Below are 16,188 nucleotides of genomic sequence, written 5' to 3'. Positions count from 1 at the left end.
ATGCGCCGTCGCACTGTTTTACTGAAATCACTGACATAAGAGGCATTCACCGCAGACTTCTTTAAAACCTGCCCAAAAGCATGTGAAGGACTGCCTTGTATCGTCTGTCCGCTGTGGTAAGCGAGGTCCGTCGGCTGTCCTGACAACAACAGGAGACAATTGCGCGATATGGCATGATCGCGCCCCTGGAAGTGTGCGTCGCACTATACAATGATGCTTTGTTAATCTAAACGGGAGTCTTGGTAGGCCGAAAACGATACTTTTGGCTCTCGGTTAACCTCTAAATGAAAGTGAACCTCATCGTTAAACCCTACACCCATCTGGCTTACAAACAACATACTAATTCGCACTGGCGTAGGAACGAGACACTGTAGCACACGTACGTGTCAAGAGCGGTTGGTGGGAACTTCCGACGTGAACTAACTTTGCATGGGAGCAGACTGGTCTCTTACCTTGCCAGCTTGAAGGCGGTGGTCTCGCTGCAGCCTATCCGTATGCGAGCCGACGGCGATATCTGTAGGCCAGCACAGCACGATCTCACTTGCTTTCGCCATCTCCGGGTCGGGCCTCTTTTGAATCGTTTCCTCGAGCTGATCTCACCAGTTGGGTCTTGCCGTTTGCAAAACTGCCGACTGCCGTTTGCAAAAACCCTTTGCGCATTGTGCAAAATGGCGTTTTCTTGGTGGCGCGTTTTGTGGTTTAAACTGCTGTTGGAATTCCTTTGACTGAGTATTGCCAATTCTTCTCGGAGGATTATTTCAATAGTTTTGCTTTCTCGTCTAGCGCATACGGTAGTACGCAACATAGTCTCAAGAATGCTTTAGACGCGAAATAAATAAGCAGTGAAATAGCGTTGAGAAAAGAGTATGAATTGTGAGTTTGCTTCTTGTAAGAAGCGAACTTCCAAGAGGAAGTCCGTTTGTTTCAGAAACTCTCGGTATAAGCATGTATGCATGCATGAATAACTAAATATATAAATGAATGCAAAAATAAACACTTAAACAGCAACATAAATAAACAAATAAACCAGCGCCTGGAATCAGTAACGAATTCACGATTATTTTCCGGTGACCTCAAATGGGTTTCAACGAAATTTTTTAAAGGCATGGAAGAAAAGGTGCACAGTGTGTAAAGTTACTGTCTGCTATATATATATATATATATTATAATATATATATATATATATATATATATGTGTGGTGTGTGGTTGTGTGTGTGTGTGTGTGTGTGTGTGTGTGTAGGTGTGTGTGTGTGTGTGTGTGTGTCTGTGTGCATGCGTGCGTGTGTGCGGGGTTTTGTGTACTGGTTGAAACGTGTCTGTGCTTTGATCGGAGAACATCATGAGTGAAGTGGAGCGGTCGATTTTATCTGTCAACACTTCTTTTGACGCTAAACTGGCCCCTGGGGTACCATTACTTTCGTTATTTGTAACTGGCCGTAGTCGATTATCGCTGGCTTTTACATTGTTTTTTCTTCTTCAAATGAACCCTCGCCAAATGCAGCACATCCGATCTGGCAGATTTGGTAGTATCTTTTACAAGCACCCGGCTTCTCGAATGCTTTTCTCTTTGGCTGGATCATAGTGTGGGATTTGACTGGTTAAGAGATGCATTGCCAGCGCACGGAACGATAAAATGTTGCGGGAGTTCTGATGCGGGATATTTTATTTCCATCATTCATAGGCAGCAGAATAAAACTACGAAACAAAAAACCACCGTTTATTATCCACACCATACAACGTGCGTTCAGTCCAATACCACTGTGAGGCGAAGTGGTGCTTCAGGCAGGCATATTGAAAGCCGCCCTCGACATGAGGCCCAGCGGTAGGTCATCTTACGGCGCCGGGCTGCTTCCGCACTACACTCGGTGTAACGAGCTGGACGTAACGTGTAACACCGTTCCGCATTTAAGGACCTGACACCTTTCTTGTCTAACGTATTCCAAATAGCTATGATTAGCATACATTATGAGAACACAACCCGTGCAAACGAAACAAGCTCTTTAGAGGCATAAATACAAAATCCGTCCTTGGCTCACAGCTGCAGCCAGTTTAGATCTATGAAACACATTTGAATGCAAAGTAGGACAATTCGAGATTTTTGGGCTTGCATGGCATAACATGATTTTACACGAACCTGATACTCTCCTACAGCGGCATTCTGGTATTGACAGCCACGCTGACTTTATAAATCAGCGACCACACAACAAATTGGTTGACAGCATGCTTACAGGGTTTGCAACAGCGCATTACATCACCCCGTTAGAACACCCCGAGGTCAACGATAGGAATCGCCAGTGAATTGCATTGAGTTACCTGGTTCTGGCCGAGAGTCGTCAAAAAACCTAATGGCTGAACCCTGGTGAAGTCATTTCCAAATTGAGGACCGAGGGTGTCACACATAATTCGCGCCCAGCTACTCTTCCTGATCTCCGCCAGCTGTGCGGGTGTGAAACTGTGCGCAAAGCCGCCGTTGTCGTAGAAGAAACGGTCTCCAAACCGTAGGTCGAAGAACTGCTGCCCGACCAGGCACTGGAAGGTGGGTCCCACCTGGGCGCCAGGGGCTCGCCGCTCTATCGCCCCACCGATGAAAAGGTCCACGTCTCGTGGATCATCGTAAACAGACCGCAGCCGGTCAATGACCTGAGAGTCCATCACACGGTTGAGGTCGCCCCAGAACTGTACCCTCGCAATACCACAAGCATCTAGCACCTGAGCGTACGTCGGAGTTCCGTGATCTCGACCTCGCTGAATGTTCAGGGAGAGAAGGTCTAAACCAAACAGGAAATTGGTAGTGAAGAGCATTTCGTGAATGGCAGGTGCCATGTTTGTATCGGAAGTTTCCGAACGACGGGCGACTAGGGTGCGGGCATGTCCCACCAAGCTCTGTGCCACCACAGTCGGCTCAAAAAAGGTCGTGGAGACGTTGACCACCTGGAACACCTGACCGTTGGCGTCTATCAGGTCATACATGTCTCGCACCATGTTGTGACCGAATCGGAAAGCAGCAGAAGCGAACGAGTTAGAGATGCTGGGATCTATGTTCGGGTCATAATAGTTGGAGAATCCGGACTGCAGAGGCAGAAGACCGTGCGCATCGGCATACTCGAAGCCGACGACAATCGGCAGCCATTCGTTGTAGAGGATGTGCTGCCATTCGGCCGCCACAATTCGTCTGGCGTTCTGGAACAGGCGCTCGTCGTCCCAGAAGGGGTGGACGTTCTTGAGCCCGCGTGCGATCCGGTTGTGCTCGCGCACGAACACCGTGTGCATGACGGCCAGACCACTCTGCTCGTTCACGCGCGTTTCGCCAGCTCGGAAGCAGATGGAAGCACGACACGGTCTGTCCGAGACATCTGCACCCGTCAATGGCAGCAGCTCACCCGGACTGGTAAGCATCAAGCCGTCCTGGAAGGCGCGTATCGCATTCAGCTCCTCCACTTGGCTGCCGTATATGTTGGACGCGTCCAGGAAGGAGCTGAGTTCGTTGAGCGGTTGGCCTGGCCTCGAGATGCAGTCTGGCAGCGGCGCCGGCAGGGATCTCACCAGACTCATGCAGCGTTGGCCGAACTGGCTGTAGAACGGGTCATCGGCCGGAATGGGGATGGGGATGCACTGGGGGTGCCGGGGCACCGTCGGGAATGTCTGACCGTCGTTCTCGCAGCACTCGATGCCGTTGCCAGAATTAAGACGGAACACCAATGCGTGCGACAGATCGTGGTCGACGAACTGGCTGAACTGCATCAGCGACAGTGTGAAATCATTAAGCTCGTTGGACAACGTATCCAGCACGCGCTCGCTCCAGCCGCGCACTGGGCAGTGTGCCGCCGCGGACTGCTCCGTTCGCATGGCGAACAGACCGTCGTCGTACGTGTTGGGGAGAAGTCGCGTTGAGACCGGTCAGTGCTCGACCGAGCCGCGGCCGCTGCAGATTGTTGCACTCGCCGGTTAGGGTGCGGTAAATACTGTTGTCGCACCTGACGGGTCCTTCGGGGGTGGCAGTTTGGCACTTGCAACGGCGATTGGCCGCCACCACCGGCTGCTACCCAACGCTACTAGTACCGGCGGACTGGGCCGCCTAACCCCTGCACTGGCTCGATGCGGCCCCCGAGCTGGCTCTGCAGGTTGCTCAACGACGTGAGGCGACTGAAGCCCCTGCAGTCCCAGGTTCTGCTCCAGATCGCTAGACTGAGCGTTTAGGAAGAACAGCGCCGTCGGGCTGTTTACGTTGGGCGCCTGGCCGGTGGTTAAGCAGTTGAGAAGTGGTGGAGGTGAGGCTGTTGACCGCCTGGAGGCCAGCCTGCCCCGCCTGGAACAGTGCTCCCTGCGACAGCCCATCAGCTACGAACGCACTGTCAGCGGAGCTGGTCGTGCTGGACGGCATCGGTCGAATCTGGTCCAGTGCAGAGCGCGCGCCATCGGTCCCCATCTGCCGCTGCTGAAGTAGGTCCCCGCCAGAAACCTGCTGTCTCTGGAGCCCACTGGTCGCTAGCTGCGGCCCAGCGAATGTACAGACGGTGCCGGGAGAGCCGTCGCGTAGCCGGCAGCCGTTTCGCAGCAGGTTGGAGGGCGAGACTGCCGTTGGCGGGCATAGCACCAACGGAATACACTGAACTTGGCTGACTGGACGCGGCCTTCCGCCTGCCGCGTGGCGGGGCCCCATACAGTCTGCCGCCAGGTGGCAAGGCCCCCTGACTGACAGCAGGGAAGGTGATAGGCCTTTGCTTGGTGGTGGAGCTTCTGCCAGTGAAAGTAAAAGAGGATGACTGGCCGCAACAAACACCCAGGGTTCGGTCTTGCAGCCAGCACTGCTGTACATTCCTTTGTCGGTACGCTCCAGTGCAGAAGGCTCGTGGCCGGCAGTCGCATTGGGCGCTGGTCCGGCTGACGGAGACGCACAAGGCGGCCACCAACAAAACCTGAAACATTCCGCATAAGCAGTCTGCGTGCACCTCCAGGTGATCTGTCGACTGCGTACAGACCAGAGTGATTAGTTGGCCCAATGAGTGCAGCGTTGCGAAGTGATCCCAGCGAAGGTCGCCCGCAGTTGGCGCCATGTGACAGCATGCAGCGTTTTGATGTAGGCGACCCCTCTACCTTTCCGCCAGTTTCGGGTCTGTACCCACGCGGCGCAGGTACCGGTGTATTCGATCATGGACCCTGCCCGGGCTTGCGACCACCTGGTCGGCCGCCACCAGCTGGTTGATGGCATGAGTCGCGCCGTGCATTTTTGCGCGCTATTCATGCTCTGTGCGGGACCTAGGGCAAGCTTTTCTTCTTTCGACAAGCTCGTCGATGAACATAATCCTCTCGCACAACATGAGATAGCAGTAGTGTGCTTGCAATCGTCGAATTTCCGAATCGTCTTGTCATGGCAAGAACACAAGCATTAAGCTTCTTAGCACGAAGGCCCTGATAAGATTTAGACATTTGTAATTAAATTTGAAAACGTCCTGATCATCAACCATCTTAAAGTGGACAACCATACAACTTGATTGCGTAACATATTTGAAATGGTCCTAAGTTTAAATGACTTTGAAGGTGCACCGATTATATTAACACATTGCATGCGTTATAACATTGCTGTGGACAACACCAAGTCTTGACCTCACAGGAGCCTGACTCCGAATGAAACATTTGTTGTTACCCCTTTCTGCGTGGACAATTAGTTTCATAGCACAATGTCTGTTAGGGTAATTTGCACTCGTACTCCACCTTTTTCTAAAGAAACCTCAAATTTTGGATGCCCTTCAGGAAATGCATTGGTCATTAATGGTGTTCAATTATCCTATTACCCATACCTTAAAAGTCAATAAAACAAGAAGACGACGGGGATACAATGACTAAATGCGTCTCAGAATGCCAATGTCATGCATCCTTGCGATACAGACCGTCCAGAGCAGCTCTCAGAGCCACGTGACTCGCTCACCGCAGTGTTATCAAACCGACGTCACTCGGCGGAGGCCTGGTGAAGAGAGCACGTGCGCGTTGGCAAAGTGCTGGTTGGCGATTTTTGCCGGTTACTCTTTTCTGAACTAGAAACACAGACCCTGCCTGTCTTGACCGGGATCTTTGTGAGATTAATATCAGGTTTCAAACACTGAAACACCTTAAAGACCCGAAACACACAACGCAACCGTGATGAATGCGCACTTCAAAAACCAGCCCCACCCAAGTATGTTGGTAGCATAACCACTCTACTGTGTGGTTTTCTTACTAGTCCTTGGGGTTCACACGTAAACGGCCTGCTTTTACAGAACTGTAAATTGAATTTGATCCGGTCAATTGGATTGAAACTGGCGCCAAACAAAAGATTGTTTAATGGCTCTGCGCCGATCCGCTGCCCATTTTTTTTTCTAAAGAGGCCCAAACCCCACGATGTACCAGGTCAGAGTTTTATACACGGTACGCCATTAATTTTCCGACTTTCGTGGAATGTCCCGTACTCTCAGTGGCTAAATCGATGACAATTAAGAATCGAAAGGTGGGTGACGTCACTTCCCTATGGAATACAATAGCTTGTTAACCATCAGCCATCAGTGCCATGTAGTGCACAACTCGTTGAAAGTTTCTTGCAAAAGGTCTGGACAAACATTCATTAAAATGTTACATGCATTCACTACTGTGGCACCTGCACCACGTAACCGTCAGTTATCGGCACTCAACCAGTAAGCACAAACTAGAAATGCATCATGCATTGCATATATAGGATATGTTTAGTTTAATATTGCAATTTTTGGGTACTGAAATTCTTTGTACGTCTGCTATCCCCGTATTTATCACCCAGCTATGAACGACTGGACCATCTGAACACTGCCCATTAGATAGGTGCGTCAATAACCGGATCAAAAGCGGCTAGCTTTACCTTTTTAAGCCGGTGTGGAGTGCAGCATTCTGTGGTCTAGACCAAAACTGTTTGGGCTATGCACACGTATCGTTCAAATATTGTGTCCAATATTAAAGGAAATGGTTCACATTGGAATATATTAAAGCAAGCATCAGATACGATAAAACAAGCTCATTTACCACTAGCGGCACGCTTTTTAAGTGGAAAAGACTGCTCTAGACAGCACAATTCCCTCTTTAGTAAATATGCTCTTCAATGCGTTATCGTTTCATTACATCATTGTACCTTGAACAACATTATTTGAGAGCCAACTGACGGTTGTTATAACTGGAAATCACGCTCACGTACGCCAGATATGAGAGCCCCTACAACTGAATTGTCTTGACTTGATCGCTGCATGGCTTACGAAATGGCAGGATTTGTATGGCATGAATTCATGAATACCAACGTAATTTTGAAATACTCTCCCCGATATCCCTTTTACCATTTTTGCTGGCGCATAGCTCAGAAACTAGAGGGGCTATGTCTTAAAGAGGGCAGGGTTGTGAACGGCACCAAAAGGTCTTTAAGATGACTATTTTAGTTCAAAACTCTATGTAAATGTGGAACACTCCCTAAAACGTATTAAACATAATGCAACCATATATATCAAACTTACTTACAAACCTTATTTCATGCGTCATTCAGTCTTCTCCGACGATGAGATGAGATTTCGAAACGCAAGAATGTATGGAGCGACACATATAGGAGGGGTTTTAAGCGCACCATCTTTAACCAAAATGATAATGCTAAGTCAAGAGCCCGGAAACTATAACGATGCATAATCAAGCTCGTGAATGCTCAGTCAGCGGTCATTTTTAACCGAACATGCATAAAAGAAAGAATTCTACCGAGACATTCCAATATATATGTATATATTATATTCATGCTACATGCATACATATATATATATATATATATATATATATATATATATATATATATATATTCTGCTATTCTAGGTAAACCCCCGTAAAAAGTGAAAAACTCCCTACATATTGTATAAATAGAAATACATGTATATATATATATATATATATATATATATATATATATATATATATATATATATATATATATATGTGTGTGTGTGTGTGTGTGTGTGTGTGTGTGTGTGTGTGTGTGTGTGTGTGTGTGTGTGGTGTGTGCGTGTGGTGTGCGTGTGCGTGTGCGTGTGCGTGTGCGTGTGCGTGTGCGTGTGCGTGTGCGTGTGCGTGTGTGTGTGTGTGTGTGTGTGTGTGTGTGTGTGTGTGTGTGTGTGTGTGTGTGTGTGTGTGTGTGTGTGTGTGTGTGTGTGTGTGTGTGTGTGTGTGTGTGTGTGTGTGTGTGTGTGTGTGTGTGTTCAAAACGGCAGACGTCGAAACATAAGAAGGCAAAGAGCGGTGAATGTACGAGTATTTTTGTGCGAACGATCTTTATTTTAAACGGTAATGGTAAGTGAAAAGCCCGGAAGCATCGCTGTTTGCCGACGTTCAGAACAAAATGTCCTAGGTCAGAAAGTGCAGGGATTAGGAAAAGAAACGCAATGATCACATCAATGTTCTGAATACAAAGCGTGCGCTCAAACAAGTCAGACTGAATCATCCATGTGACTTATTTTACTATAATAAAGCAGGTCACAAGCGGGCCATAATGGTATCATGAAGGGGTCTGACTGCCAGTATCTGGATTATGCTAGCTAGTCCAGTGCACCAGCTTTGGCACATCCATGCATTACAGTTAGTGGGAAATGAGAACAAAGAGCATATTACTACATCACGGAGCTTCGCAGGGCAGAAGTCTTCTTTACAGGCCAGCAGGGGGCATGGGTGAACTCACCATCTATCTTAATGTCACCTATCCCACTGATATGGTGGATGCGGGGTAGGGGGAGGAATTTATGGCACCGCGTGACATTCGTCACGCCTTGTAGAATATATTCCACATTTGGTGAAAGGAAAGTAAGCATCAGATACGATGAAAAAAGCTCGCTTGTTGGTATGCTTTTAGGTGGTTTAGGCTACACCAGACAGCACACTTCCTCTTTTCACTAAATATGCCTCTTAAGACGTCATTATTTTGTTGCATCATCGTACGTTGGACAATAATCGCTGAACGTCAACTGACGGTCGCTATATCTGGAAAGCGTGCTCACGAACGCAAGACATGGACAACTCGACCACTATATGTTTCTCGGCCGTGACCGCCGCACGGGTTATGAAATAGCGGGGTTTGCGTATATTATTATGACGTCATGGATGTCAGGGTGGACTTGAAATGCTCCCCCCAGAAATACCCTCCCCGTTTTTGCGGGTGTGCAGCGCAGAATCTAGAGGGATTCAGGCCTTAAGAATGGCGGGGCTGTAAACTTTACCGATTGATCCTCAAGATGGCTATTTCAGTTCAAAACTCTATACAATGTGGAATACTCTTTTACTATGATAAAGAAGTTTCTGTTGTGAATAAGTAGACGATCTCTGCACCCACGTCATCTTTCTGCATACCATATGGTCATGAAAGACGGAGGACTAAATGCATCTCCAAATAAATTTTCAGACTACCAAAGAATAGCTCAATATGCGAAAGTTTTGACGTTATTTACAAAAAGTTCATTCAAAACTCACAGCATGTCATCACAGCCCAACAAAACGTTCGCTTGTTTACTAGTTTCAACTCATTTAAGATAAGACAGCTGCAGGTACATTGACGGTATCTTGGACAGCCACAAATGTTCCAGTGGGTTAATCACAAACAGCTGTAATGCGTTTACTGAATCGCAGTATTTGGAACTTGAGAAGCATGCACTCCAACCATGACACAGCTGGTACGGCAAAAATCCCTGTCATTGTCTGCCATTTGTCTCCCGCAACACACCGTATTCCGAATCCAATGATCATCACCGTTTCAGGGACAAATCACCGCAGGGGTAATGCCCGTACCGGCCAACTCAAGGGCACGACATGACTTGACGGCGGTGGCTTACCCAGAAAGCCTGCATGATGTTGCGGCGGGACTGCTGCTGTGCGCTGCTCCCGCCGCCCGCCGAGCTCATCCCGGGTGGCCGGACGGCTCGGCTTATATAGGCCGGATCCAGCTCTGGTCAGGTTTCCCCAAGTGGCGAGACCACCGCCGCAAGAGGGCGACGTCACGCCAGTCCACTGGGGCTAGCGGGGGAGGCTACCAACCGACTGCGCAGCAAATTCGAAGAGCATTGCGAGCCCTTGTGCCCGCTCACCCGCGCCGCCCTTATGCGCCTCATGAAAGTCTTCTGGCTGGAGGGCGCAAGTGGTTGAGTGGCGGTAGGCGCAATCAGCTCGATCCCAAACGCGGGACAGCATAAGAAGCTCGCCTCCAGTTAGCACGCAATGTCTGTAACACACGTAATGACTAGCGCGAGCTTTGTGCCACTGGAGCCGGTAGGTTTCAGGTGGAGCACTTTACGGATTCAATTTTCAGGATCCGGTCCAGTCCAGTCCGGCTAATCTAGATTCAATTCGCCCGACAATCCACTCTCCCAGATTTTGCAATCCAATCCGGTGTGGTCCGCCTTGCCAGACGAATGTAGTACATGAATTTGCGCCAATCCGCTCCTACATCAAGGCCTGTTAAAAAATTAGCAGGCAATTTGGTTGCGTATTTCCATTGGAAAAATATTTTTTTCATTTGATCCGAAATCTTTGATGAATGGATTTTGGGATCAGCGCTCACGCTAAGCAGTGCTTGTTGTGTGAGCCCTCAGCCCCACCATCCGATCGCGCAATTCCAGGCAACAGCAGAATTTAGTGGCGAAAGCTTAACGTGCCGCAATGCTCGGCACGGTCCGTCCTGCCCTCTGACGGGAAGCGCGACCGCTGCCACCGGCCGCAGGTCAAACCTGCTAAGGGCATGTAGCGAGCGCCCTAAAGCGACTCGAACCCACCGTGCCACGGGTGGTTGGATCGGAAGGCAGGCGCTCCTACCAACTGAGCCACGGGGACGGACGAATAACATGCCACAAGCCAGTGTGTGTTAAGATACTGAACACAGCTAGTGGTCTGTTAAGAACGCCAGGTCTTGTGAAGATCAGAACAAACGAGGCCTATCATATTATCAACACGCGCCCGGCGAGAGGTCTGAAACAACCGCACCCGGCCGGGGCGGGGGGAGGGGGGGATTTGATGTCGTCCTGGGATCTCCAACTTCTAGGCACCGTGTGATAATAAAAATGCCGTTTAAAGAGTCTTGTAAAATCCTGAAGAACGCGCACCAAATTTTAGACCTGAGGTTAAATGTGAGGACTCTACAGGCCAGGAAAAGTTAAAAACGGTTGTTCCGATAGATGCAGTTAAAACCCGTGTTAACAAAAAGTCAAGACGAGGGTAAAGAGCACGGAAATGGATATGAAGATTGCAGGGAGTCCATTCCGACCATCCTTGTTCCAAAATGAATCAGTTTGGATCAGGTCACCGTTCAACACTGCTGTACCAGTAGCCTACAAGGCCGATACTTTTCTTCACATCGAGCTTCTCAACAAGTTTATTTTGTCAGATGCAGCTGTGGGGAAAGGTATTCCAGACACAAAAATGCCATTTTAGGGTGATCCAGAGGTCATCTGAGGTCATCTCAGGTCAAACTTACAACCAATTAAAAAAAAATTGAAATGCTTACAGGGTCTATGCGAGCAGTACAATGCATTTCTGTGGTCATAAATAGTGCGTTGTGCATCTACAGGCACTCAAGATCTCTTTGCTGTTGTCCACATGATGTATAGTTCCTTTAACGCTTGACAATGCATGTGTAACAAAGTGAGAGGAGGTACGTTGGTGCTTGGAATGATGCGTCAGCAGTGTCACAAACACGATAAGGGAGTGGTTACACGTGTCGCACTCGCTCCTCTACCCTCTCCGCTGCTGGCAGCACAGGTCATTGACTTTGGATGACTTCATATGGCCTTGTAGTCGTCACGTGGCTTATTGTGACCTTACTACGCGCTTACTTAATATAACTTACTAGAATAACCATAATGTCAAAACGTGTTTTCATTGGAGCGTTCGGCTTCTGCGTGCAAAATTACCTCTTAAAAGCAGTTTGTTTTGAGTGCAGCATACGTATCGCAAAAGGTGCCCATAGAGAAAGGTAATGACGTGGTCCAAGGTTATGCTCTGTGGTCACATGGTTGTTGTGCATGTAAGTTAATACTTTTTTCATACGCAAACACCAAAACTGCACAAAATACGGTGCAGTATTACGTAGTGATACAGTAACATAAATGTCCATTATTTGCGAAAATTGTGAGATTGACATGGCTTCAGGTCACTGACGTCGCCATTTCCGAAACTATGAAACACACAAAACTGTTGACAACATCATGTTCTATCATTGCAACAAGTTTAACGATGGCACATAACCCAAATAAATGTGATGTGTGGTCGAAATTTCTGAGCAGTTGACCTCTTTGACCCAACTCAAGACATTGTTCATGATGGATCAAAATTTAAACTTTTACGAAGGATGTCAAAGTGACGGATGAACAAGTACTAAAAACTCCATACTGCTCCGGTCGTTCGTATTTGACCTGTGCTCAAAAAAACTTTGAGGAGGTTCACATCACCCCCTTCCCTCCCAGCCGGACGCAGGTTAATCGTATCACAGTTATTTTGGCAAATAATTCACAAGTACTACCACATGTAGGTGCCAAATTCGCTTCCGGTTTCAATATTCTAAAGGCATGGGCACCTTATCTGACATTTTCAGACTCCAGGTTGTGTGCAACATATCAACACATCCCACCAGACAGTTTCGGCGGCACTCAGTTCACAAGCGCAGGACGACGCCCATCTAGTTCGCCCTCTGAATAACTAAAACGACCATCTTACCTCATATATGATGCTTGAGGTGTGTATTTATTCTCGGACACACCAGCTAATGAAACGATCTCGACTGCAACCATCATTTCCAGTTCGACCACAGGCTGCGTCATCACTGCAAGGCACGTGTGCAATTGTCCCCTATATGCGGTGCTTGCTCTTCCTTTCAGGGGAATGACACAGTTGTGTTGTTTTTATGTTGTTGCTAAAATACCAGAAGCTACCATATCCTCTTTTTGCTCATATGGGATAAAACATGACAGATGTTTCTAGCTGTAATCGTACATCGCACAGCTGTACAGCTGTATGCAGTCACATTTACGCAGTAAAAAAATGTTCATGTATACTGACAATTACACGTAATCGTGTATCCGTTATTTTGTTTTGAACGAGCTAAGGGAGCTACCATAAATACCAGTAGATAGCGCAGCGTTTTAATCAGTGTGTAGCGTGTCTTGCGCGCGGAGAATGCCTTTGACACAACATAAAATCCCCCGCATTACTAAAACGTAGTGCGAGAGTTACGTACCAGTCGCCCATGATCCGAAACCTCCCATGACCGCTGACACTTTGACATCTCCTATACATACTAGCCACTTTCCAACGGCTCTGATAATCACACAAGCTACACCAAAGCTTAGCAAATTTTCATTTCAGGTATGAAAGTGGGTGAACAAATAATTGTGAGGTCTTCGCTTTGCAGATACCAGGAAATTGATCAGTTGAAGCAACATACTTAATTTCAAGCTGGTGTTAAATTCATGAATTTGGCTGACTAGCTAGGTCGACAGAGCCTTTAGTCTTGACATGGAGTTAATGCTTCTACTTTTCTCAAACAGGAGATTGTATTTTCACAAGCTGATGTGCCTTTTACTTAAAAAACATGCTCCTGCTCTGTTTTTGGACTCTGAAATGCAATGTCACCTGAGGTTTAATGCCATTGCTGACAGAAGCAGGAGGAGGGGAAGCTATGTTTAGATAAGATGGGATAATAGATCAGTAGATATTTGAGCTACTTGGAAGGAATGGGAAAGCTAGTTTCCCATATCGGTGTACTTGGGTGTCACTTATATCAATTTGTCAGCGAAATTTTTTCATTAGACACTTTGTCCGCGAAATATGTGGCTGGGTTACGTTGGATGTGGCATGTTTGATCACTTCTTGGTATTGCAAGCACTAAACCGTATAGGTTTAAGGGCTCTTTTCTGAACTGATGTGCTTAGTGAGCATTTAAGTGGCTATTCATGAATAATTTACCTTTGATTGACTTTCATTCCGTTTAAGCCGCGTAAGCTGGCAAATCTGAAAATCCGGTCCGGTCCTAATCCATATTTTGGTGGAAATTTCCGCTCCGGTCGAATCTTGCCCGCGGATTGGTGGCCGATCCGTGGCTTAATCCAATCCATGAAGTGCTCTAGTTTCTAGGGGGGTCAGTCGGTGGACGACAGCATTGGCCACCCCGCCGAGCAAGTCAAGGACGGTCAGCAGCTGCCATGGCCCGACGTCATAAACCACCGTCAGGGTCAACACCCCAGAAATTACACGTGACGTTTTTACACAGCCACGGCTTGACACGACGAACCACCGCCTCTTGCGAGTCCGTCTGCTGGAACGTCGGGTCCCGCTCCAACTCATGACGTGAATGTGACAGTAACTGAGGGACAGACGCGCACGCGTGCAGTGTGAGTCCACGGGCAAGCCTGCTGCAAGGCATGCGGGGGAAACTGGGCCGGAGCTGCCGATTTCATGCACGGAGACCACACAGCGGCACTGTGCGGCAGCAAGCCAATCGAGATGTCGCAGAGCAGAGTGCAGCGACGTGCAGCGCGTGGAACTTCCCACTGGCATGGCCATCCGAGGAAGCGCTGTTTTCACTTGGGTGGCAGTCGCTGTGTCTACCCCAGTGGGTACCGTCACGCCATGGACTGCCCGGCAACGACCGCATCGATTTCCTGGTTCATGGGGCGTCCGCTCTACCTCGAAGCGGCACCGCCATCGATGTCCGCATCACGCCATGTGTAGCTGCAAAACGGCGAGAGCTTAATGCATCGTGGACCTGTTGCTGATGGGCGTGAGGCGACCCTCTCCATAGACCGATCTGAACAGAGCCGCGGTGAGGAATTTCCACCAGCCGCATACCGGCCACTGGTCTGGATCTGCGCGGTGTCTGCACGGGATCACCAATAACCAGTCTTGCCAATGTCAACATCACAGTAGCCTCATGCCGGGCGGGCCTCCTGCAGGCAGCCCGCGCAAGCCTGGAGGAAGCGAGCACCCCATGGCATGTTTTCCTTCGGTGTTCGGCCCACGTGGGTCTGAGACATCGCCTGCTCGGGAACATTTGCCCGAGCATGGAGGAAATGCTGAGCGACAGCGTGATAGCGGCCCTGGCCGTTGCGGCCAAATCACTTCAAATTACTTCGATTGCGCCGGACTGGGGGGAAAGAACATCAACGACTAGCACCCATCGTCATCACTAGCATCCTCATGCAGCGTTTTATCACGAGTCAGTCGGTCTGCCATCCCGAGTCGGCCCTGCTCTGACCGGCCTCACGCAGGCTTCAGTCCACGTTGCACACCAGGCGTCCCGTTGGTCCCGCTCTATCCCTGGCGGATCCTTTTCGCCTTGTATGGGCTATTGTCCACGTTATCTAACTCCAAGTCGACGTCCCTTCGTTCACTGTTCACAGGGTTTCCTGCATACCCTCCGGTTGCAACCAGCTGCTCGCTTAAATGCGTTACAGTGGTGCTAATGCAGCTCCAAGTTTCATCCAGCGTGCCCCTTCCACATTTCGTCACCCTTCCCCCAGTTCACAGCTGTTCTCTCGTTAGTTTCTTTCCATCATTGCTGCGGCACCGGCAGTGGGACGCCGTTCTCGTTCAAACTGTCCCGAGCCTCCGCCCGCCTGTCATGAAGGACAGCGCAGGTGAGTGGTCCCCATGAGCCCCGTAAGGAGCCCGTCGGCTGGCGGGGCTCACGGCCGACCCTCGTTGCAGCCCCTCTCCGGAGAACTCATGCGGTCCGCTGCACCCAGCTAAGTAGCAGGTAACCGGTTCCACCAGGCCATTGGCTTTTCCACAATTACATGAGTGTGTGACATCGCGTAACATCGCAGTCAGCGCAATGAGCCGCCACATTTACTTTTGACCTCGTTCCACTACGCCCCAAACCGGTGCAAAAACGATGCGAAGGCACGGCGCAGGAACAGCCTGGGCAGTCGGCACTGGCAAAACTGTAAACGGTTCAAAAATGTCCGGTGAAGCGTTCGGTGGGTTCCGTGTATAACGTAATGTTCTCGTATCTAGATATGTTACACTGGAATCCCTTTAAAAAGACCAGCAGCACCCGTCCGGAAATTCACAATAACACGGGCGCAATGCAAACGTCCTGGGAAGGGCAGTGCTGGCCTGCTGCCAGTAGAGGGGGAGCACGGTGGAAAGAGGTGGAGGGAGCGTACCTCGTGTGTTGATTAGGGAAA

At 49.0% G+C, this 16,188-nt stretch overlaps 1 protein-coding gene across 1 annotated transcript in view; it reads right to left on the bottom strand.

Annotated features, from left to right (window-relative positions):
- Nucleotides 1-3,847, bottom strand: part of LOC119105467 (chorion peroxidase-like) — a 7,139-nt gene extending 3,292 nt beyond the window's left edge. The window contains exons 1-3 of the mRNA XM_037228932.1: nucleotides 2,879-3,847; nucleotides 2,411-2,641; nucleotides 453-514 (exon numbers count right to left, since the gene is read on the bottom strand). Coding sequence (XP_037084827.1) covers nucleotides 453-514; nucleotides 2,411-2,641; nucleotides 2,879-3,847 — 1,262 coding nt within the window. The remainder of the gene's footprint in view (nucleotides 1-452; nucleotides 515-2,410; nucleotides 2,642-2,878) is intronic.
- Between the last annotated feature and the right edge of the window lie 12,341 nt (nucleotides 3,848-16,188).

The sequence above is a fragment of the Pollicipes pollicipes genome, unplaced genomic scaffold (assembly GCF_011947565.3).
Source record: "Pollicipes pollicipes isolate AB1234 unplaced genomic scaffold, Ppol_2.1 Scaffold_6138;HRSCAF=7277_pilon_pilon_pilon, whole genome shotgun sequence".
Classification (NCBI taxonomy): Eukaryota; Metazoa; Arthropoda; class Thecostraca; order Pollicipedomorpha; family Pollicipedidae; genus Pollicipes; species Pollicipes pollicipes.
This window is presented reverse-complemented; position numbering and strand designations above follow the sequence as displayed.